Source organism: Grus americana, chromosome 21 (genome assembly GCF_028858705.1).
Source record: "Grus americana isolate bGruAme1 chromosome 21, bGruAme1.mat, whole genome shotgun sequence".
NCBI classification, from domain to species: domain Eukaryota; kingdom Metazoa; phylum Chordata; class Aves; order Gruiformes; family Gruidae; genus Grus; species Grus americana.
Window position 1 is genome coordinate 1,205,049 of NC_072872.1, and position 21,915 is coordinate 1,226,963.

The following is a 21,915-nucleotide window of genomic DNA, read 5'->3' on the forward strand; positions in this document are numbered from 1 at the left end:
TGGGGGTGGAATTTTGCACGTCCAAGGCACCGTACGCATGTGCACGGTGGCAGTTGCACGTGCACGGTGGCAGTTGCTGAGCCAGGGTAGCGTTTGCATGGTGGCATTTGCACGCGCAAGGCACTGTTTGCACCTGCACGGTGCCATTTGCACGCTCAGAGCACCATTTGCACGCTCGGAGCACCATTTGCACACTCAGAGCACCATTCGCACGCGCAGGGCCCCTCTCCGGTGCAACCGCTGGCATAAATCCTCCCCCCCCAGCACCTTGGAAGCTGCAACCCCCCCCCCCCCCCCCCCCAATTACCCCCTCCCCTAATTACCCTCCTAATTACCCAACCCTAATGAAGGGGGCGTGGCCAGCGGGTGCCACCCCTTAAATCCCCTTCGCCCCCTTCTCCCTGGCAGCTCCAGCCCTGAGGTTGGTCCAAACCCCCCCTGGGCGGTGAATTGCCTTAAACCGAGGGATTTTAAAGCAAAAGAGATGACCCAGGAGGTGAAAAGAACCAAGTTCAGGGGACAAATTAACCCAGTGAGTTAATTTTTTTTTTCTCCTTCCCATCGTGGTGTGGTTCCTGGGTACCCACACATGTGACGAGTCAGGCGCTGGGGTCAGTCCTCAGCCAAAGGGAGGCGGGTTTTGGTTTTTTTTTGGGACCCAGCCCCATCGCGTTTCGCTCAAAAAGAAGGGGTTTTATCCGCCGAGGCTCCGGCTCCCATCCCAAATCCCGCGGTGGGTTTGGGATGGGGCAGGGAACGATGCTAATTATAGGGGAAGGAACCGTGTATTTACAGAGGCAGCTCCCAGCACGAAACCGCCGGCGGCTGCTTTTGCTCCGCTGAGTCTTTCTTTTTTCTCTTTTTTTCTCCTCTTTCCCGGGTGTTGCGATCCAGAAAAAAAAAAAAAAAAAAAAAAAAGAGGGGGGCAGGAATTAAAAATAAATCCCCCTTTGTGGTTTGCAAGAGGCGCTTTAGCAGAGGAGGAAGAGGAGAGCGAGGAAGGGCAGGAGGATGGAGGCGGCGGGGCGGCCGGCGGCGTTGCAGTGGGCTCGGTTGGAGCCGATGCAGGCGGCGTAAGCCATGGCGTGGGGGATGTAATTTTGCTCGTGGACCCCGTGGAGGAGGTGGGCCATGGGGCCGCGGGCGAAAACGGCCACGTCCTCGCCGCCGTGGGTCTCCTGGCGCAGCGGCACAGCCGATTGTGCCTGGTAGTCGGCGTGTGCTGGGGCGAGAAAAAGCCAGAAATAAGAATAACTTTTAAAAAGTGCTGATTTTAGCCATGCTGTGATAATTTGGGGGGGTTATGCCCCAAAATACGCTCACCAAAATCCACGGCGGAGACGTTTTCTCGCTCGCCCGCCACAATTTTATAGCCGGGGCCGTTGCCGTAGAGGATGGAGGTGAAGGGTTTGCGGTCCACGTCGCTCTGCATCGGGGCCAGACCTGGTGGCAGCGGCACCGTCAGCAGGACGGGACGTCCCCGAGGTTGCACGCGCGTGTGCGCGCGTGCGCGCGTCCCCGCGGCTCTGGGACCTGACGGGGACTCACCGAAAATGGGGTTCCCGCGGGGGGTGTAGCCGCCGAAGGTGAAGACGTGCGAGTGGTCGGCGGTGACGACGCTGAGGGTGTCCTGGGGCGAGGTGAGGCGGGTGGCCAGCCCGATGGCGCGGTCCAGCTCCACCGCCTCGTGCAGCGCCTGCTTCGCCTTCCCCTCGTGGTGCCCGTGGTCGATGCGGCCCCCTGCGGTACCCGGCAGCGCTCGGCAGCGCCCTCCGCGGCCCCCCCCGGGCATCCCCATCGCCCTCCTCCTCCCCGCTTTGTGCCCCCCCTTCCCCACACTCCGCTTTGCACCCCCACCACCCTCCCCCCCTTCTCATCTTCCTTTTGCACCCCCACCACCCCCTTTTTGCATCCCCCTATTCCTTCCCCCTTCGCAGCCCCCCCCCCCCCGCACCCCCATCACCCCCTTTACCCCCCTTTGCACCCCCCATACCTTCCCCTCTCCCCCCCACCTTCAACCAGGAGGAAAAACCCCCGGGGATTTTTCTGGAGCATCCTGATGGCCACGGCCACCATCTCGGTGAGGGACGGATCCGTCTCGTTGTTCCTGTCCAGCTCGTACACCATGTCACCCGGCTCGAAGAGGCCTGGGGACAGTGACACTGGTGGGGACATCCTTTCTCCACCAAAAACAAAACAAACAAAAAAAACTGGGGCGGGGGGGCGGGGGGGGCACCCAAATCCAGCACCGCCGCTTGCTGCTTGTGCTGGCTCAGGCGTTTCACCCGGATCCAGGGGGATTAGATAGGAGCCGGGGGATGCTCCCAGCCCTTCCTTCCTCCCGCCCGGCCAAATCCTGCTGCCCGGCCGCGCTGGGGAATTGCGGCGCTGGCCACAAAAAGAATAATTCCATCGCCAGGGGGTGAAGATTGCATCCCCTGGGGGGGTGCAGCAGCATCCCTTGGGGGTACCAGCATCCTCTTTGGGGTACCAGCATCCCCAGGGGGTAACCGGCCACTCCAGCGGCCCCAGCACCCCAGGACGGGCCAGGGATCCCCCAAAGCACCCAGCTGAGGTCAGGGCACCCTTGGGTGCAGGGACTCACCCAGGAGGAAGTCGACGCGGCTGAGGTTGAGCGCCAGCAGGTCCCGCCGGTGCCACACGTACTTGGCGACCTGGGAGCGGGGGGGACAGGCAGGTCGTCACCTCCCCATCGCCTCTGCCGACCCCAGGGTGGCTTTATACCCCCCTCCCCAAAATATCCCACCCCTCCCGGGAATGGCTCCGTAAGGTTACAGCGGGGTGATGTTTGCGTACCCCAAAAAAACCCCCAAAGTCCCCATCACCTTGCCGGGGGGCTTGACATCGTGCCACGCCTGGACGAGGTCCCTGCGGTCCAGGCGGGTACCCCGATGTTTGTCCTCGTGAGGATACTCCACGTCGCTGGCGTTTTTTGGGAACATGTATTTCCGCCCGCCGCCCAAGATCACCTGCGAAAATGCATTTTAAAAATTCTTTTTCATTCTTTTTTTAATTCCTCCCCCCCCCAATTTGGCTTTAATAGGGGGGAAGCCCCCGACGAGGCGCAGCGGGATGTCCAGGAAAACCCTGGCGTTGGGCAAAAAAACCGGGTGAAAACACCCGAGGAATTTCACCTCGCTCGAAATAACCCTGAATCTCTTATTAATTAAAACCCAGGACAAAAATAACCATTTCCAGCAGCAAATCTGTCTTTTTTTAAAGGGGTGTTGGGGTTTTTTTTTCCCTCATATCTGTGGGAAGGATGCTCCACATCGGGGTCCCCGCGTGAACCCGCCGGGACGGAGCCCCATCCCGCAGCTCTCGCTGTTTGCTTTGGAGCCTGATTTATTTGGCCTCTGTTATTTATAACCGAGCAGAGATTTTTTACTTTTTTTTTTTTTTATTCCCCCCTCCTTTCTCCGCGCAGAAGGTGAATTATAAAGCTGCAAAAACACTGCCACCAAAATTATTAAGCCAAAAAAAAAAAAAAGGGAAAAAAAAAGTCTTTTCCCCGCTATATAATTATTTCCAGCCTGGGACAGAGTTAAAATTATATTAAAGGGAAAAAAAACAGAAGAAGAGGCTATTAAAGAGCTAAATAACAGGCTGAAATGTTTTGCTTTGGGGCTATTTTGAAGGACAGAAGAGTATTTATTTACAGGGCTGAATTTCTGCGTAAATCCGCAGCGAGGGGCAGAACTGGGGGGGAAATGGAGGGTTTGGGGTACGGGAGGTATGAGAACGGGGGGGCTGGGGGGCTGGTCCTGTATGTGGTCGTGGTCTGATGGGGGGCCTGGGGGTGCGTCCAGCAGCGGTCCTGGTCCCGGTCCCGTATCCACCCGACAGTCCTGGTACCCCACCCATGGGTGGTCCTGACCTCCAATCTGCTGGGGGTTCTGGCTCTGCACCCATGGGTGGCCCCGGTCCCACATCTGCTGAGGGTTCTGGCTCTGCACCCATGGGTGGCCCTGGTCCCACATCTGCTGAGGGTTCTGGCTCTGCACCCATGGGTGGCCCTGGCCCTATGTCTCCTGAGGATCCTTGCTCTGCACCCACCGGTGGTCCTGACCCCGTATCTGCTGGGGGTCCCAGCGCCGCACCCATCAGCGGTCCTGGTCCCACATCTACCCATGGCCCTGTCCTCATCCCCGGGTGGCCCCAGACCCATCTCCACCTCGATATCAGGGATGTTCTCCACCAGCTGCCGGGCGATGTCCTTGCAGCCGCCCTCCAGCGCGTCCGGGGGCATCTCTCCATCCGAGTACCAGTCGCGGTTGGCGGAGTGGGCGTAGGCAGCGCTGGGCGTCGCGTGGGTCACCCGGGTGGTGGTGACGATGCCCACCGCCTTGCCTGCACCATGAATACAGCGGACGATGGTGGGAACACCCCAAAACCCCACCGCTTTATCCCCCCCACCCCCGCCGGCGCCCGCCAGCCCCTCACCTCCGTCCTTGGCCCAGCGGAGGATGGAGGTCACCTCCTGGCCCTTGGTGGTGTTGCAGCGGTCGCGGGTGACGCCGGCGGTGACGCCCACCGTCCCCTCGTTGGCTTTGACGCCGCAGAGGTAAGCGGTGGCCGTGCCCGCGCTGTCGGGCACCTGCGCGTTGGTGTTGTAGGTCTGCGGGGGGGGAGATAAATAAATCACCACCACCATCATCGCCAACCACCATCATCGCCACCATCGCCTCCATCACCACCCACCACCCTGGAGCTCCCCTCCCTGTGCCCTTTGGCCGCACCGGACCCCCATCCCGCCCTCTTTTGTCCCTTGCCCCCCCATTTTGCCCCTCGCTCCCCTCGGAGTGGTCACACATCACCCCCTCGCAGCCTTTTGATGCTTTTAGCCTTTTTTCAGCCCATTTTTAGGCAGGGAGAGAGAAACCGCTGCCGCGAGCATCCCCCCGCGGGGCAAAGGGAGACAGCGGGGAGCAGCCGAGACTTCCAATTTAATTTTAAAAAAAAAGCTTTTTGTTCAGCAAAATGACCCCAGGAGAAGCGGGGGGGGGGGGTCCCGCGGCTTCCCACGGCTGGGCGGCCTCATCCTGCCCCCCCCCGTTCCCACGGGCCGGACCCTGGCACGGCGAACGGGCACCGAAGCCAGCTCCCTTCGCCCGCCCCTGACCTAATTTCGGCTCCCGGTCGATGCCGCCCGCCCACCCGTGACCTTGCGGTGGGTGTCGCGTCCCCACGGGTGTCCCGGGGGAGCTCAGGATCGGGCCCCTCCCCGCTCCCCGGGGGGGTCTCACCTTGGCCAGGGCGACGTAGGGGAACTTGTCCATCTCCAGCCGGCTCTCCTCGCCCTTGTGGTTTTGCAGCTGCCCTTTGAGGATGCGGGCGGCCGTGACGGTGGAGACACCCATGCCTGCCGGGGCACCCATCAGCACCCCGACCGGCACAGGCCGGCTCGCCGCACCAGTGCCACGTCACGCCGGCGGGCACCCGGTTTGTCCCAGCACCCCATTTATTGCAAATCCAATTTATCGCAACACCCAATTTATCGCTGAGTTTGTTGCAGCACCCAGTTTATGGCAAACGCAGTTTATCGCAGCACCCGATTTATCCAGGCACCCAATTCATCACAAACCCAGTTTACCCAGCACCCAATTCATTGCAGCACCCAATTCATCACAAACCCAGTTTACCCAGCACCCAATTCATTGCAGCACCCAATTCATCGCAAACCCAGTTTACCCAGCACCCAATTCATTGCAGCACCCAATTCATCACAAACCCAGTTTACCCAGCACCCAATTCATTGCAGCACCCAATCCATCGCAAACCCAATTTACCCAGCACCGAATTCATTGCAGCACCCAATCCATCGCAAACCCAATTTACCCAGCACCCACTTTACGGCAGCACCCATGTCATCGCAGCCCCCCCCTCACCCCGCACCCCAGGGTGGGTGCCCCCGTCTCACCGTCACCCAGGAAGAGGATGAGGTTCTTGGCCACGTTCTGGTTGAGGCGCTGGAGCCGCAGAGCGTCCCGCAGGGTGTCCTGCGCCTGCGCCCGCCAGTACTCGGGGTCCTTCTCCCTCTCTGCGGGGGGAACCGGGCTCCATAGCACCCAACAGCACCCACTTTTGGGGGTGCAGCCTCCTCCCTCCCCAAAACCTCACCTACCGGGGACCAGGGATGCAGAGCAGAGCTGGGCGAGGAGGAGGAGGAGGAGGAGGAGGAGAGCCTTCATCCTGCGGTGCTGAGCGGGTGCTGGATAGGAGAGAGCTGCGGGGGACGGGGGGGCACCCGCTCTGTGCCTCAGTTTCCCCAACGAGACCTTCGCCCCCGGGCTTGGCCAAGCGAGGACGGAAGTGTCCCCTCCCTGTGCGTTCACCGATGTGACCCCCTGGGGACGTGCCAGGTCCCGTGTCCCCCACCCCCCGTCCCGCGGGGCGTCACCTCGCTGGCACCAACCTGGGGCTGGCAGACGGTGGCACGGCCCCCATGTGCGCGTGGCACAGCGGGGTCCCCACCGCATGTCCCTGTCCCCACCGCACGGCCATGTCCCCGTCACGAGGGGGTCCCCACAGCGTGTCCCTGTCCCCATCGCTCAGCCGTGTCCCCATCACACGCCCGTGTCCCCATCACACGCCCGTGGCCCCACTGTGTGTCTGTGTCCCCATCACACACCCGTGTCCCCATGACATGTCCACGTCCCCACCGTGTGCCCGTGTCCCCGCCGCACCTCCATGTCCCCATTGCACACCCCTGTCTCCATTGCACACCCCTGTCCCCATCCTGTGTCCAGGTCTTCCTCACACACCCGTGTCCCCGTTGCACGTCTGTCCCCGTTGCACGCCCACCACACGCTCATGTCCCCATCATAAGTCCATGTCCTTGCTGTGCGTCCGTGTCCCCACCACATGCCCATGGCCCCATTGCACACCCATCCCATCACACATCTGTGTCCCCATCGCACACCCATGTCCCCATTGCATGCCTGTGTCCCTGTTGCATGCCTTGTCCTCATTGCACACCCATGTCCCTGTTGCACGCCTTGTCCCCATCGCACACCCATGTCCCCGTCACATGCCCCTGTCCCTGTTGCACACCCATGTCCACATCATACACCCATGTCCCTGTTGCACACCCATGTCCCTGTTGCACACCTGTGTCCCCATCACATGCCTGTGTCCCTGTTGCACACCCACGTCCCTGTTGCACGCCCATGTCCCCATCATATGCCCGTGTCCCTGTTGCACACCCATGTCCCTGTTGCACACCCATGTCCCCATCACATGCCCGTGTCCCTGTTGCACACCCATGTCCCTGTTGCACACCCGTGTCCCCATCACATGCCCGTGTCCCTGTTGCACGCCCATGTCCCTGTTGCACACTCGTGTCCCCGTCGCATGCCCATGTCCCTGTTGCACACCCATGTCCCCACCACATGCCCACGTCCCCATCGCACCCCCGTGTCCCTGTTGCACGCTCCTGTCCCCATCACATCCCCTCCTCCCCATCGCCCCCCCCCGCTCCCAAGGGGCCCCCCCGTCCCCCGGGGGTGGCAGCGGTGGCCCGGGGGGGTCCTTACCGCGGGGGGACACGCACGTACCCGCACAAACTTGGGTGCCGACACCCACGTCCCTCCTGGGCGGCGGGAGGAGGCCGGGCCGGGGGGACAGCGAGCCCTTAAATCCCCCCGCACCCGGCCTTCGCCTCCTCCTCCTCCCCTTCCTCCACCCTCCCCCCGCCGCCAGCACGGGGGGGGGGGGGGGAGAAAAGGCAACAAACTGGGCTTACTGGTGCCCTCTGCCGGGTTTTACTGGGAGGACTGGGAGGACTGGGGTGCACCCAGGCGCCGATGTCGGTGCTGAGCAGCCCCCTCCCCACGCAGGGTGGGGGAAAGCGGGGTGCACCCCGGGGGGGGGGGGGAGATGTGTGTTTTGCCGGATTTTGCATTGTTTTCACCCAAAACGTGGTTTTGGGGTGGGGGTGATGGGGAAGGGGGGGGGTTCCCCCGTGCCTCAGTTTCCCCACCCGGGCTCCTGCTGCAGCCCACGAGCGCGCCCTACCTGAAGCGGCTTTTCTGTAGGTCCTACAGTAAAGGAGGCTCCGTCACACGGGCAGCTGCGTGATGCCGCCCCCGCCTCAGTTTCCCCATCGGGGGGGGCGGGACCGTGGGGCTCCGTGGCCCGTGGAGCCGTGGGTGACTTCCCAGAAAGTGGCGGTCTCAACCCAAAAATCCGCACCCCCGAAAGCTTCGAGGTGCCACCAAGGGCGCCCCGACACCGCCCCGACGCCACGGGGATGGGCACGGCTCCTGCAGACCCCCAAATCCCTCCGGTCCCCCCCCTCCGCCCCCCCCCGCGGCCCTTTGCACCCCCCCACCCCGGCCCTGCCCCAGCCCAGCAAAGCGATTTGCAGCCCCACGCGTGAGATGAGCGTGTCAGTGCTCAGCCCACCGCTGTGGCACAGGGGGCCGGCGCGGGGGGGGGTGGCACCGTGTCACGCGTGTGTGTGTGTGTCCCCCCACATCCCCGTCACCCCACACGCAACGTAGCTGTGGGTGCTTGCTGGTGCTGAAAAGCTAATTAAAAAGCTCGTTAGCCCAGCACACAGAAAGCCGTGACCTGGGGAACTCCTCGCTGCGAGGCCGCGCGTGCAAACCCGGCCAGGCTGGAACCCCAAAACCCTTCGAGGGGCTGTTAAAAACACGGGGGGGGGGGCAAGGCTGCGGCCCGAGGAGCATGCTTGCACGCTTACAAACGTGCACACTTGCACGCTTGCACGCTTGCAAAATTGCAGGCTTTGCACAATTGGGTGCGTGCACACTTGTACAATCATGTGCTTGTACGCTTGCACGATTGCGGGCTTGCAAGCTCGCACACAATTGTGCACTTGCGTGCTTGCACAATCGCCCGCGCGCACGCTTGCAAAATTGCACGTGTGTCCCCTTGCACGCTCGCGCACGTGGCTATCTGCAAAACTGCTTGCTTGCACAAGCGCGTGCTTGCAACCCTTCCCTGCACGGCTGCATACTTGCATGCTTGCACGACCGCGCGCTTGCACGCACGCACAGCCGCATCCTTGCACAACCGCACGACATTATCTGCTTGCATGCTTGCGAACCGCACGCTTGCACGAGCGCAGGAACGCCGCATCCCTTTGCTGGCGAGCGAGCTGCAGTGATTTACGGGGGAAGGGGGGGGATGATTTCAGCAGCTGGGGGGGGGGCGACATGGGGACCCCCCAAAATGGGGTTTGGGCCCCCCGAAAGAGTTAAAGGAGGCGAGCGAGGAAGCCCGTCCCTCCCGTTGGCCCCATTGGTTTTCCCATCCCAGGTACATCCTTTGCTCGTCACCCTTCGTCACCCTCCGTAGGCCGCGGCGGCGTAACGAGCTGCGCCGGGGCTCAGGCGGGCGCTCGCCCCAACGGGGGCCGAGGCTGGCGGGAGCGGGGCGGCCGTCATGGTGAGTGGGGGACCCGCCCGACACCCCCAAAATCCGGAGGTGGGGTCGGGTTCGGGTCACTTGGCCAAACGGGGACGGGGGGACGGGCGATGCGTCTCCCGTGGGATGCCCGGTGCAGCCCTGTGGGACCCCTGTGCGCCCCCATGGGACCCCCATTGCCCCCCCAAGGGACCCCCCTGCACCCCCCAAGGGATCTCCCCTTGCACCCCTGGCTGCCCCCCCGTCACCCCACATCGACTCCCCCAGCCGGGTTTGCTTTGTAGCCAGGGGGATCCCAAAGCGGGTGCCCCCCCCAATCCCCCCCAGCACCCAGCCCTTGACCCAAACCCGCCGGGATTTGCACCGGGGTTCCCTCTGCAAGCAACGGGGTGCAGGGTGCCCCCCCCCCACCCAGCAGCACCCACTTTTGGGGGGGGCCATTTGCAAACAACCCCAAACTGGGCTCCCCCCTCCCCCACTTCCCCTTTTTTTTTTCTTTTCTCCAAACTTTAACCCTTTTTTGCACCTTTTAAACCTTTTTTAATTTATCTGCAACCGGGGCTCCCTGCAAAACTGGGTGCTCATCGCCCCCCCCAGCACCCCTAATTAACACCAGAGCCCCTAATTAGCACCAGAGCCCCTAATTAACACCAGGCGTTGCTAGTTACCCCCTGAGCATCCTAATTAAAAGGCTGAGCCGTGCCGGGTGCTGACTTCAGGCTGTGGAGGTACAGGGGGCACCCATGGGTGCTGGGGGGTGGCGGTGCTCGGTTAGGTGGTGGTTTGGGGGTGACTTGGGGGGGTGTTGGGATAAAACTGGGGGGATGGGTGGGTTGGGGGGAAGCGAGAGACGCGCCATCGCCCACGATAGCGACTGTGGTTGCTCCGAAATGGCGCCCGGGTGGGAATTGAAAGCAGTCGGTGGTGGCTCGGGGCGCCCTGATGCCGGGGTGAGGGGCTCCCCACGAGGGTGGTGGGTGCTCCACCCCCCCACCCGGGACCTTCCTCGGGGAGTGCGGGTTCGAAGCATGTGGGGGGTTATTGCGGGGGCTTTTTAAGGCAAAGGGGTGATTTGGGGGAAAACCAGGCGATTTAAGGCCCTGTTGAGAGTTTTAGAAGTTATAAAGATGGTGAAAATCCTTCGGCTGGGTGGTTAGAGTGTGGGTGCCCCCCTTGCACCCATGGGTGCCCCCCGCCCCACTGGAGCTGGGGAAATGTGTTTTTGTTGTGATTTAAGCAAACAACAGAGCGGGGCAGGGGGGAGAAGCAAAACCCACCCCGTTTTGACCCAAAAAAGGGGTGTTCACACTTTGCAAACCAGGGAGCGGCGAGGGGTGGGGAGCACCCATGGGTGCTGCCTTGCCCTGATGCCCCCAATGTGGGGGAAAATGGGGAGGGGGTGTGTGTGCTACAAAACACACCCCGGACCCAATTTCCCCCCAAAATTAAGGAGGGGGGGGGGGTGATCCTGGTGCCCCCCGGGGTGTTTTGGGGGGGGAGGGTTCAAGCTCAGCTTGGATTCTCTGATGCCTAATACAGGGTTGAGCGAGTGCATCTCTAGTGAAAGGAAAAAAACTTGGATTTTTTTTTTCCTTTTTTTTCCCTTTTTCCTGCTGTTTTCAGGCTGGGGCGGGCAGGCGGGGTGGGGGATTGCCAAAAAAAAAAAAAAAAATCCTCATTTCCTCAGGAAATGGAGTGAAAGCCTCGGCTGAAAGTTGGGACTCCAGGAATTTGGAGCAGTTGGGGGCTTCATGGATCTCCCTCCACTGCACGAGCAGGGATTTGTGTCCGGAGCTGCAAATTTCAGCCATGTGCAAAAACAAGGGGAAAAAGTGAAAGAGGATGGGGAAAAAAATATAGTATAAAATCAGATTTCACCAGCGATGAAATCTTGCAGTTAAAGCTTTTTCCCTCCAAGGTTCACAGGCACCCAGGGGAGATTTTGGGGCTGGAAAAGGAGGTTTTTGCACAACTGAGGAGGGAAACTGCCTTTTTCTTTTAACCCTTTTTCCTCCCCAGGTGGGTTTTGTGGCTAATTAAACCCCGGGATTCAGGGAGAGGGTGGGATTCGTTATTAATTGGGCAAGAGGAGATTTGGGAAGGCTGTTATCGGAAACAGGGCTGAGAACTGGTGCGTTCGTTGCATGCACCTCCCTACCAGGGGAAACTGAGGCACGGTTGTGCTGGGTTTGCATCAACTCGGTGTCGCTTTGGGGACAACAGCAGCGGGACGGGGACATCTTGATGGGTGCAGACACCCACCCTGTGCTGCATCGGGGGTGAAGGGATGTGACCGGCACCGCTCGGCCCATCGGTGGCGGGGGTTGGGGGGGGAGTTTGGGGTGCTCACCCCCCCCGGGAGTGGGGTACGGTTGTTTTCCCCGGCGGGAGACAATCCAGCTGGGTGGCAGGGCTGTGCCAGGGGGGAAGGAAACGGCGGCACGATAAGGACCGGCTGCCAACCCATGAGGTTCCCCTTGTTTTTCTGCTGGGGGGGGGCAGCAGCATGTGAGATAAGAGCCAGCCACCGGCACATGCGATAACACCCAGGGAAGAGGCGCCGGGAGGGAGCCTAAATTCAAGGTGCCATCACCTTTGGGTGCTCAGAGGGACCCCACGGGGTGTTTTGGGGTGTGCACCGTTCACAGATGGGGCGTGGAACGCGAGCAAGCCAGTAGTTTCAGGGTGAAAAGTCATTTTCTCCGCTACCAGCCTTTCTCAGGTCCCCGGCACACTGGGGATCCCTAGCGTGGGGGGGTCCCTCACCTCGTTCCGGGGCCAGGAGCTGGCGGAGGAGGAACCGGCTTTATTCCAGGCTGAAGGGGAGGTTGCACAACCCGGCCCCGGGGGAAAGCAAGGCGGGTTCGGGCTTTGCTCAGCTTTTGGCTCCGGCCGCGCTGCTTTCCATAACCTTCCTCCGGCGTTTGTTTAGCGCTTTACTACCCCGGAGCCATTCGGGATTTAGCTCCCCGGAGGAGGAGGCGGCTTTAGAGGGTGCGTATTCCTTCCTCGCCCTCTTTCCTCCTCCTCCTCCTCCTCGACCTCCAGCCATTGAGCACCTCCGTCTGCCGATCTCCCTGTTCAGATGTCGACCTACAAGCGGGCTACGCTGGATGACGAAGACCCCCTGGACTCCATCAGTGAAGGCGATGGGTACCCCAACGGCTTCCAGGTAGGGCTTCACGTGTGTTTTGGGGGGAAAAAAGGAGATTTTAGGTACTGGCAAGCAGCAGGGGGGGTTGTAGGAGGGTTTTCCGCTCGAGACCAGCCTTTCCGTGGGGCAAAGTCCGGCGTGGGCAGAGCCATGTTGGCTCCTGCTGCCCTTTGCTCCCTTCCCGGCACCCAGAGCCAGCAACAGTGGAGCCTGCAGGGCTGGATCCTGGCTCAGCTGTTTGCAACGCCCCAGCACCCACTTTTTCTGCCGGCTGAACCCCTTCCTGGCGTGGCCGGGACAAGCAATTAGCGTGGCGGTGGGAGCTTTGTCCGCGTACAAAAGGGGATTAGGTTAATTCCTCCCCGAGCAGTAGGAAAGCAGCTTAAAAAAGGCCAAGGGTGGCGAGCAAAAAACCCCACGGCTGCCAGCGTCCGGCCTTGCTGGGAAAGATTTGGGGTCAGAGCGATGGTCTCGGTGCTGGTCCTGCTCCCAGCCCCATGGGTTCCTGCCCAGAATGGTATTTTCAGCCCCAAAAATCAGGGCTCCACTGTAATTTTGCTTTCCCTGGTGGGGCCATCTCCGCTCGCCGTCGCATCGGGATGTTTCCTGGGGATGTTTTTCGGCTGAGCGGGAGTATCCTGTTACGGCACTTCCCGCTGCTGCCGCGGTCCCCACCCTGTCCCAGTGCCGGCAGTGGGGACGGGGACACCCGGGGGGTTACAGCCATGCTGAAGGAGGGGTTTCGGGGTGGCACAGGGTAGCAGGTGAGCCTGCCGAAACACTCACCCCACTCCTTTTCCTGCCATTGTGCCGCCCTTCCTGGCCAGTTTCTGGAAGGCAGCTGCCGCCTTTCCCAGCCCGAACCGTGCCGGATCCCTCGCCGGGGGCTGAATTCATGCCGCGGTTGGTAGGAAGCAAAATGGGGGATGCATCGGTGGGTTTTTCCGCCGGTGGGGAAACGGCGTTGCTTTTCCCACAGGTGAACTTCCGTGGCTCCAGGAGCAGCCCAGGGTGCTGGGCTGAGCGGACGCGCATCGAGAAGCAGCTCGTGGTGCTGGTGGGGGTGCTGGCAGCCGTGCTGGTGGCATGTCTGCTGGGTCTCATCTTCCAGTACAGAGCCCGTAAGTCCTTGCGCCACGTGGGGATTGACCCCCTTGACCAGGGTATGTTGCTGAGGGGTTCCTGGGATGGGATGCCTGGGTGCAGGATGGGATGCTCATCTGCATCCTCTGTCCCAGAGCTCGATGCTCAGGTACAGGATGGGATGCTTGCCCGCATCCTTCACCCCAGGGTGGGATGCTTGGGCATAGGATGAGATGTTTGCCTGCATCCCTCGCCCTCGGGCGCGATGGGATAATCGGGCATGGGACGGGATGCTGGTCCATATCGCTTGCCCTGGAGTGGGATGTTAAGGTATAGAGCGGGATGCTCGGGCACCAGGTGGGATATTTGCCCACATCCTTCATCACGGGGCAGGATGCTCCCTGATGCGGCTCATTAGTGTTGTGGTGGAAGCGCCAAACACATCGTTCCCACACCCAGGGCCGCCCGCCGTGTGCCTGTCGGAAGCCTGCATCTCCGTCACCAGCTCCATCCTGAGCTCGCTGGATCGGGCGGTGAATCCCTGCGAGGATTTTTTTGGCTACGCTTGCGGGGGCTGGATCAAGGCCAACCCCCTTCCCGATGGCCACTCACGCTGGGGCACCTTCAACAACCTCTGGGAGCACAACCAGGCCATCATGAAGCATCTGCTGGGTGAGTACGCGGGAGCGGTGGGACCCGCGGTGCAGAAGATCCCCCCCTAAGGTCTGGGGAAAACCAAGAACAGTCCGTAGGGAAGTAAGGTCAGATTTAAACCCCAGTGTCAAAACAATCTATGACACATGTGCTGCGAGGACATTCGGAAGCGGATCCCGGCGGTGTTTGCTCTCCTGGATGTCCCTGGGATTTTTGATTGTGGTTTTGCAGCGCTTCGGTGCCGAGTAGGGGAAGGGTCCCAGCCTTGGCTCTGCAAACTGCACAGTGGCGTTCCCAGGAGCTCTGAAATTCAGGATTTGTACCCCAGACAGCATCCAGAGGCCGCAGCAGCCCAAAATCACCCTAAAGATATGAGTTTTTCCTCCTGCTACAGCTTCCAGCCTTTTTGGGGGGCTGACTGCCAATCTGGCCAGTTTTTGGGGCCAAAACTCCCCCAGCAGAGGGAGGATCCCCGGGCTCAGCCTCTGCGTGCAAACACCAAAGCGGGGCAGCTTATCCGAGCAACCGGCGGGGACGGTTTGTTCAAGCTTTGAGCAAACAACTGGCTCCTTATCAGCACTTTCCACTGCGCTGGGGCTGATTATCTGAAAAGAGAAGGTTTGGGAAGAGTGTTGTCTGTCGGGAGAAGGGGGGGGTGGCGCGGGAACGGCTTTCGTCCCCGTCTCTTCCCGCAGAAATCTGGCACTGGTTTTACCGGGAGAAGGGACCGGGCCTCCAGCCAAGCGGTCGCGCTCGGCATTTCCTTGAATTCCTTGGAGCTGAGGGACCTTTAGTTAATAAAACCACACAGCTGGGAAGCCAAAGGTGCAAGCTGTGTCATGAGGAAAATAATAAAAAAAAAAAACCCAACCCCAAACCTCTGGGGAAGCAGAATTTTTGGGGGGGGGAAGGATGGTTTCGGAGGTGGAGGAGAAAAATGGGTTTATTGTTCCTTCTTGCAGGAATAAATAATATAGGGGTGGGGAGCGCCAGCACAGGGGCAAGGGCAGCGCAGGGGGCTGGATGATGCTGGGAACATCAGAGCTGCTGGAAAAATGCTTTTTGTTTTTGATTTCTTTATCTTTCTGTTCCAAAGAGCTAGAGCAGTCACTGCGGGTGGGAGAGGAGATGGGGGCAGGAGGTCAGGAAGAGCTGGGGGATGCTCTCGGGGGCATGGAGGGGACCAGTGGGGCAATCCTTGGTGGCTTTTTGGAGCCTGGCTTTGCCCAAAATGGGGCTGAATATTTCTCTGGTGGAGGGTGGGGGCTCTGGCGCGTGTCGGCAGCCCCCGTGGGGCATGGGGACCCCCTGCGAGCCCCCCTGGCTACCTTCCGCAGAAAACACCACGGCCAACGTGTCGAGCGAGGCAGAGCGCAAGGCCCAGCGCTATTACCAAGCCTGCATGAACGAGAGCAAGATCGAGGAGCTGCGTGCCACACCGCTCATGGAGCTCATCCAAAAGGTTCGTCCCCTTCCTTGCGACAAAGCTGTCTTCCTTCTGCAAAACGGGGGAAAAACCTATTTACGGGCAGTGCCAGCACCCTCCAGACCCCATTCCCAGTGCTTCCCGGGGCGGAGCATCCCCCAGGGCAGGTGAGAGGCAGGGATTTACAGGATTTATAGGCAGGTCTTGCCTCTCCTGGGCTTTTTAGCCCCATTGCAAGATGTTTCCCCCCAGGATGGATATTGGGGGGGATATTTAAGCAACTCCAGGTGATGGTTCCTTACCCAAAAGCTGGCTGCTGTCTCTCCCCAGCTGGGTGGCTGGAGCATCACAGGTCCCTGGGCTGGTAACAACTTCAACGTGACGCTGCGGGAGGTGACAGCACATTACCGTACCTCACCCTTCTTCTCAGTCTACGTCAGCGCCGACTCCAAAAACTCCAACAGCAACGTCATCCAGGTGGATCAGTCGGGGTTAGGCCTGCCGTCGCGGGATTACTACCTGAACAAGACGGAGAATGAGAAGGTAAAGATGTTGGGGGGAAATGTGGCTTTGCCAGGGAGGTGCCATGGGTGGGTGGCACCCACCGTGCTGATCTCCTCCCTGTCCTACCATGTAGGTGCTCACCGGGTACCTGAACTACATGGTGCAGCTGGGGATGTTCTTGGGCGGCACCAATGAGGAGTTGATGCGCCAGCAGATGCAGCAGATCTTGGACTTCGAGACAGCGTTGGCCAACATCACCATCCCGCAGGAGAAGCACCGGGATGAGGAGGTCATCTATCACAAAATGACAGCTGGAGACCTGAAGGTAGGGATGGAGTCGGCAAGCCTCCCCGCTCCGCTGTGGTTTGGGAAGCAGGGCGGATGGGTGGAGGTGACGCAGCTCTTCCGAGGAAGCCCGATGCCGGCTGACACCGCCTGGGAAGCTCTTGTGCAACAGCCTGGCCCATGTCCTCGGGGAAATCCCACCCTGTCTTGTTCCTCCCAGCCTCTGGACCACCCCCAGGGCCGGTGGCTGTCCCGCCGCAGCACTGACGCCCTCCCGGCACTGCTGCCCGTGGTCCAGCTGCAGACGTCAGCCCAGTCACCTCCCCGTGTCCCCAAAGGGGCTCTAATGGGTCGTGTCAACATTTTTGACACCCGTCCCACTTTCTTTTCCTTTGCGGGAGGAAATTGTTTACTCCCCTCTGACCTTTCAAGGATGCTGCTGTTACGGGAACCGGCCTCTGTGAAACCAGCTGAATCCCTCAAACGGGGGCTGATGCAGTGGCTTCCAGTTTGGGAGGAGGCTGCCACCCCCTCAGATGGTTTTCGGGTCCGTGGCAGCAGCAGCAGCATGGCTTTTGCAGGAGCTGGCACCAGCCGTGGACTGGATGCCCTTCCTCTCCACGGTCTTCTACCCTGTGGAGCTCAATGAGTCGGAGCCCGTCGTGGTCTACGCCAAGGAGTACCTGGAGCAGGTCTCCGACCTCATCTTGGCCACTGATAAATGGTGAGAGCCCCCAGCCTGTGCACAGGGGTGCCCGGGGTGGGCAGGCGTGTCCCGCTGTCCACTCACCACCTCTCGCTGCAGTCTCCTCAACAACTACATGATCTGGAACCTGGTGCGGAAAACCAGCCCCTTCCTCGACCAGCGCTTCCAGGATGCCGAGGAAAAATTCATGGAAGTGATGTATGGGACAAAGAAGGTGAGAGGGGAGCCCCGACACCCCTAAATCACCATTAAAATGGCAGCAGCTTTTTAAGCAAAGTCCCCATCATGTCGCATCCAAAATTAGGGATGGGGGGCCAGCTCTGGTGCAGGGGGATGGATGCAGACCCCATCTCCTGGCAGGACAAGGGGGTGGGAAGGTGGGGGGCTTTGGCCATGCCACCGCTGGCAACCACCTCTCGTCCCCTGCAGACCTGCCTTCCGCGCTGGAAGTTTTGCATCAGCGACACGGACAACAACCTGGGCTTCGCCCTGGGAGCCATGTTTGTCAAGGCCACCTTCGCCGAGGACAGCAAGCAGGTGGTACGTCCCCAAGCGAGCAGCGATGGTGGATAGTTGGGGCAGCCAATGTTTCTCTGCGCACCTGTTTTTCCACCGTGCATCTCCATTCACTGGGTTTTTCACCACTCCACGTGCCATTTCGGCATCCTGGCCTCTTCTTCCCCACCAGCGCGATGGGTCCTTGAAGTCTCCGGGGTGGGAAGCCAGCTCTCTGGACTGACACTCTGCCGCCTTGTTTTGTCTAGGCAGAGGAAATGATTGCGGAGATTAAAACAGCCTTCGAGGAAAGCCTGGAGACCCTGCAGTGGATGGACGAAGAGACGAGGAAGTCAGCCAAAGAGAAGGTGAGGAGAGGTTGATGGTGGAGGGTGGTGGGGCTGGCAGAGCCTGTCCTTCCATCCCTGGCACCAAAAGCACTTTGGTCCTTGTCACCCCACAGGCAGATGCCATCTACAACATGATCGGCTACCCCAAGTTCATCATGGACCCCAAGGAGCTGGATAAAGTCTTTAACGACGTGAGCTGTTCAGATATGTCCCTCCTATTCCCCCTTCCACTAGCACGTGCGGGACATGTGCCCATCACCATGGCCTCAGGGCAGCCTTGAAGCCCAGGTATCCTCCAGAAGGGACTCACTCATGTCCTTGGCCCTTCTCTGGGACTTCCCAGAGAGCTGTGGGCCAGTCCTGGGATGGCTGGGGCTCTCAGGATCCCTGCCTGGGAAGAGGAGGAGCTGTTTTCCATAATGGTGATTCATTGTCCTCCCGAGCCTCAGCAGATGTTGGAAAGGAGGACAAATGAGAGGCTGTAACTCGGCCTGCTCCAGGGGCTCAAACATGACAGTGGAGGGAGGAGCGAGGCCGGGCGATTACCACACGCTGCTCACGCCTTGCTCTTTTGCAGTATGAGGCTGTGTCTGACCTCTACTTTGAGAACGTCATGCAGTTTTACAACTTCTCGGCCAGGGTCACTGCCGACCAGCTCCGGAAACCGCCAAACCGGGACCAGTAAGTCCTCCACTCCACTTCCCCGTTGTGCTCAGCGGCGAATATCACAATATCTGGAGCACTGGGATTTGGTGTCCACCACACCACACTGGGTTTGGGGAGTTAAATTTGGGCCGACAGCTTTGCACCATGATAAGCAGATGGTGTCACAGCAAACATCAGTGATGGGTTTGTGCTGCCACACTGGCCGTGTCCATGTCCCCGCAGGTGGAGCATGACTCCTCCAACAGTCAACGCGTACTACTCTCCCACCAAGAACGAGATTGTCTTCCCTGCCGGCATCCTCCAGGCCCCTTTTTACACTCGTGCATCTCCCAAGTAAGAACCTAGGGAAAATGGGGAGGGCAGGATCCCCAAATTTCCTCCTGTCCCAAATTTTGAAGCTACATTTCATGGCTGCAGGGAGCAGCGGCTGCTCTCTAATTCTCAGCATCGCCCTCCTGCAGGTCGCTGAATTTTGGTGGGATCGGCGTGGTGGTGGGCCATGAGTTAACGCACGCCTTCGATGACCAAGGTATGGCCAGGGCCAGGTGGGTGGGTTGCTGGGGGGGCGGCTGGTGGAGTGATGGAGGACTCACCGTGTTTTTGGCAGGCCGGGAATATGACAAGGACGGCAATCTGCGTCCCTGGTGGAAGAACTCCTCGGTGGAGGCCTTCAAGCGTCAGACAGAGTGCATGGTGGAGCAGTACAGCAATTACACCGTCAACGGTGAGGCTGTCAATGGCAAGCACACGCTTGGGGAGAACATCGCCGACAACGGGGGCCTGAAGGCTGCTTACCGGGTAGGGCCACGGGGCTGGGGACATGTGGTGGGTGGCACGGTGTGGTGTGATCAGTGTCATCCCCTGAGCCCGCTGTGCTCTTTGGCCTCCAGGCATATCAAAACTGGCTGAAGAAGAATGGGGATGAGGAAACTCTGCCAACCCTCGGCCTCACCAACCACCAGCTCTTCTTCGTCGGCTTCGCCCAGGTAGGCCGCTTGGTGGCGGGCAGCGAGGACAGATGCAGAGGTTTTTGGGAGGTGGAGGCGTGCCCAGATGGTGTTGGGAGAGTGTGAGAGCAAAACCAAGGTCTCCAGAGATGCTGCGTGGTGGATGCAGAACCAGATCGGGGTGGTGCTGGTTACAAAGCGAGACAAAGCTGGAGCTCGAGCTGTGTTGGTGCCCATCACGCAAGCGGGGAGGTCTGATTCGGCACCGAGTGGGGCTCTGTGGTTGCGGACACTGATGCTCGCACCTCTCACCCTCCGCTTGCAGGTGTGGTGTTCAGTTCGCACGCCGGAGAGCTCGCATGAGGGACTCATCACCGATCCCCACAGTCCCTCGCGTTTCCGCGTCATCGGCACAGTCTCCAACTCCCGGGAGTTTGCAGAGCATTTTGGCTGCCCCCTCGGCTCCCCCATGAATCCCCCCAAGAAGTGTGAAGTCTGGTGATGGCCAAGTGTCCGAGGGAACCTGCTGCTGGTTGCTTTGTCCTCTGCCAATGGCTGAATTTCCCCAGCTCTTTCGAGAGGCTCAAACCACTTCTCTGTGTAACGAACTGCCCAGGTCTCAACCGGAGCGGCGCCCCGCGTCCCCGGTATTGTCCGAGGTTCGATCCACTGTGAAAATTCCTCATCCTCTTGCTCGTTTGTGAAATGACTTCGATTTGGGGGTCATTTCTCTCTCACTATGACCAGGCCGCGTGTCAAGGCACGTGTGTCCATGGGCACTACCCCGTATTTACACACGCAGCACTTCAGCCTGACCCACCGCCCTGACAAAATGTCTCTTTTTCTTTTTTTTTTTTTTTGGAGGGGATAAAGGGAATGCCGCAACGCTGGCGGGTGTGGCTGCGTGTCTAAATACACCCGACGTACCTTCCTCTCTCCAAAGATGCGCACATGAGGATGGAAAATATTTTAAGATATATTTTTTTTGGGGGGGAAATTATATATATTTTTTTCATGGAATACACTGGAAAATTTCAGGGAAAATGCATTTAAAAGCCTTTTTTTAGTAAAAGATTAGTATATTTATTAATTTTTTTTTACTCAGTGCAGCTGTAGGTGCAGCACCCTGTGGTGACAGTCCCTCGACTGGGGAAGCCAGATGGGGCTGTCTGGGCTGTGGATACTGCTACCCAGCCTCAGATCCCAAGTTTCTCTGGGAGGGACTGTCCTCGGAGGATGCTGATGGGGAAACTGGGGACAGTGGATCTGGGGACGGGGCTGGAGGATGCTGCAGGTCGCAGAAAGGCTCTGCCAGGCTGCTGCGGCTCCTGGGATTAGCTTTAATTTCGGAGTGCAAAGGGAAAAGTTGACGTGCCAAAGATGTAACCAGGGTGGTGATGGTGTGGATGAAGCACCTGGTTCTCCCTCCTGTCCCCTCTGAAGCGAGCTCAGCCGTGATTTCCCGGCCCAAAAGCTTCCCCAGACAAGCGCAGGCAGTTCTTACCACTGCTTTGCTCACCGCCGTGCCCGACTTCTACGCCCGGGAAACTGCAAGTCCCGAAATCACCATGTGGCCCCAAACCTCCATCCCTCCACAGCTGGTTTGGCACCAGTGTGAGATTTGACCGGGATGGGGGTGAGGGGCTTTCTTAAGGTTTTTGGTTTTTTAATATTCCTTTTGCTGTTTTTAGAGGAAACCACTGACAGTAGCGCAGGTGCTGCATGTTGTCTCGTGGGCCACCTTTTTGCTCTAGACAGAAGCAAAGATGTAGAGGGATTTTTAATATTTATATGCAAAAGGAGGGATTGGGGGGGGTGTTTGTAACTATTTTTTCAACCTACACGTGGGGCTTACCGTAATTGAAATAAATACTTTTTACTGGGTCTGGAGCTGCTCATGACTTGTTTTTTCTGATAGCTGGAGACTCTTGTATCTCTTTATCTGCATTTTTCTCTCTGCACTGATGAGACCATCCTGTGCTGACGAAACCGAGCCGAGGAGGCTTTTCCCAGCCTGCACTTGGCATCTGCCACCTCTCTCAGAGGCTAAAGCCAGGCTTTTGTGCCTAAAACAACCACCCGCAGCGAGTGAGGTTTTGCTTTCCACCTCTATGGCACGGCCCCACACATCTCCTCAGCAGGGAGGTCTTTCCCAGATGCTTTTCCTTCCTCTCGGGTGAGTTTTTGGCCGGCCGGGCTGTGCTCAGATCCAGCGGCACGGGCCCCACACA

At 59.5% G+C, this 21,915-nt stretch overlaps 2 protein-coding genes across 8 annotated transcripts; one reads left to right on the forward strand and one right to left on the reverse strand.

Annotated features, from left to right (window-relative positions):
- Positions 1-524: 524 nt before the first annotated feature.
- On the reverse strand, positions 525-12,307 carry ALPL (alkaline phosphatase, biomineralization associated). Of its 3 annotated transcripts, none has more exons than XM_054849552.1 (12): positions 12,181-12,307; positions 6,146-6,247; positions 5,942-6,061; positions 5,268-5,383; positions 4,465-4,639; positions 4,196-4,371; positions 2,847-2,990; positions 2,606-2,675; positions 2,013-2,147; positions 1,549-1,740; positions 1,324-1,443; positions 525-1,222 (listed from the first exon to the last, which is right to left on the reverse strand). In XM_054849552.1, exons 2-12 carry the CDS (start codon positions 6,210-6,212, stop codon positions 972-974), a joined length of 1,566 nt encoding a protein of 521 aa, XP_054705527.1. In that variant the 5' UTR covers positions 6,213-6,247; positions 12,181-12,307; the 3' UTR covers positions 525-971. The 3 variants fall into 3 exon arrangements, with proteins under 3 accessions (XP_054705527.1, XP_054705526.1, XP_054705525.1); XM_054849551.1 differs by lacking the exon at positions 12,181-12,307 and adding an exon at positions 7,578-7,770; XM_054849550.1 differs by lacking the exon at positions 12,181-12,307 and having other exon boundaries at positions 6,146-6,565.
- Positions 9,278-21,568, forward strand: ECE1 (endothelin converting enzyme 1). 5 transcript variants are annotated; one of them, XM_054849549.1, is made up of 19 exons: positions 9,369-9,435; positions 12,347-12,408; positions 12,500-12,586; positions 13,548-13,689; positions 14,111-14,323; positions 15,643-15,767; positions 16,062-16,274; positions 16,369-16,560; positions 17,102-17,244; positions 17,326-17,440; positions 17,656-17,766; positions 17,991-18,089; positions 18,185-18,262; positions 18,649-18,752; positions 18,960-19,070; positions 19,199-19,266; positions 19,345-19,535; positions 19,628-19,723; positions 20,010-21,568. In XM_054849549.1, the coding sequence occupies exons 3-19, from the start codon at positions 12,500-12,502 to the stop codon at positions 20,184-20,186; spliced, it is 2,265 nt and encodes a 754-aa protein (XP_054705524.1). In that variant the 5' UTR covers positions 9,369-9,435; positions 12,347-12,408; the 3' UTR covers positions 20,187-21,568. The 5 variants fall into 5 exon arrangements, with proteins under 5 accessions (XP_054705519.1, XP_054705520.1, XP_054705524.1 ...); XM_054849544.1 differs by lacking the exon at positions 12,347-12,408 and having other exon boundaries at positions 9,278-9,435; XM_054849545.1 differs by lacking the exon at positions 12,347-12,408 and having other exon boundaries at positions 9,336-9,435; positions 12,463-12,586.
- The last annotated feature ends 347 nt before the right edge of the window (positions 21,569-21,915 follow it).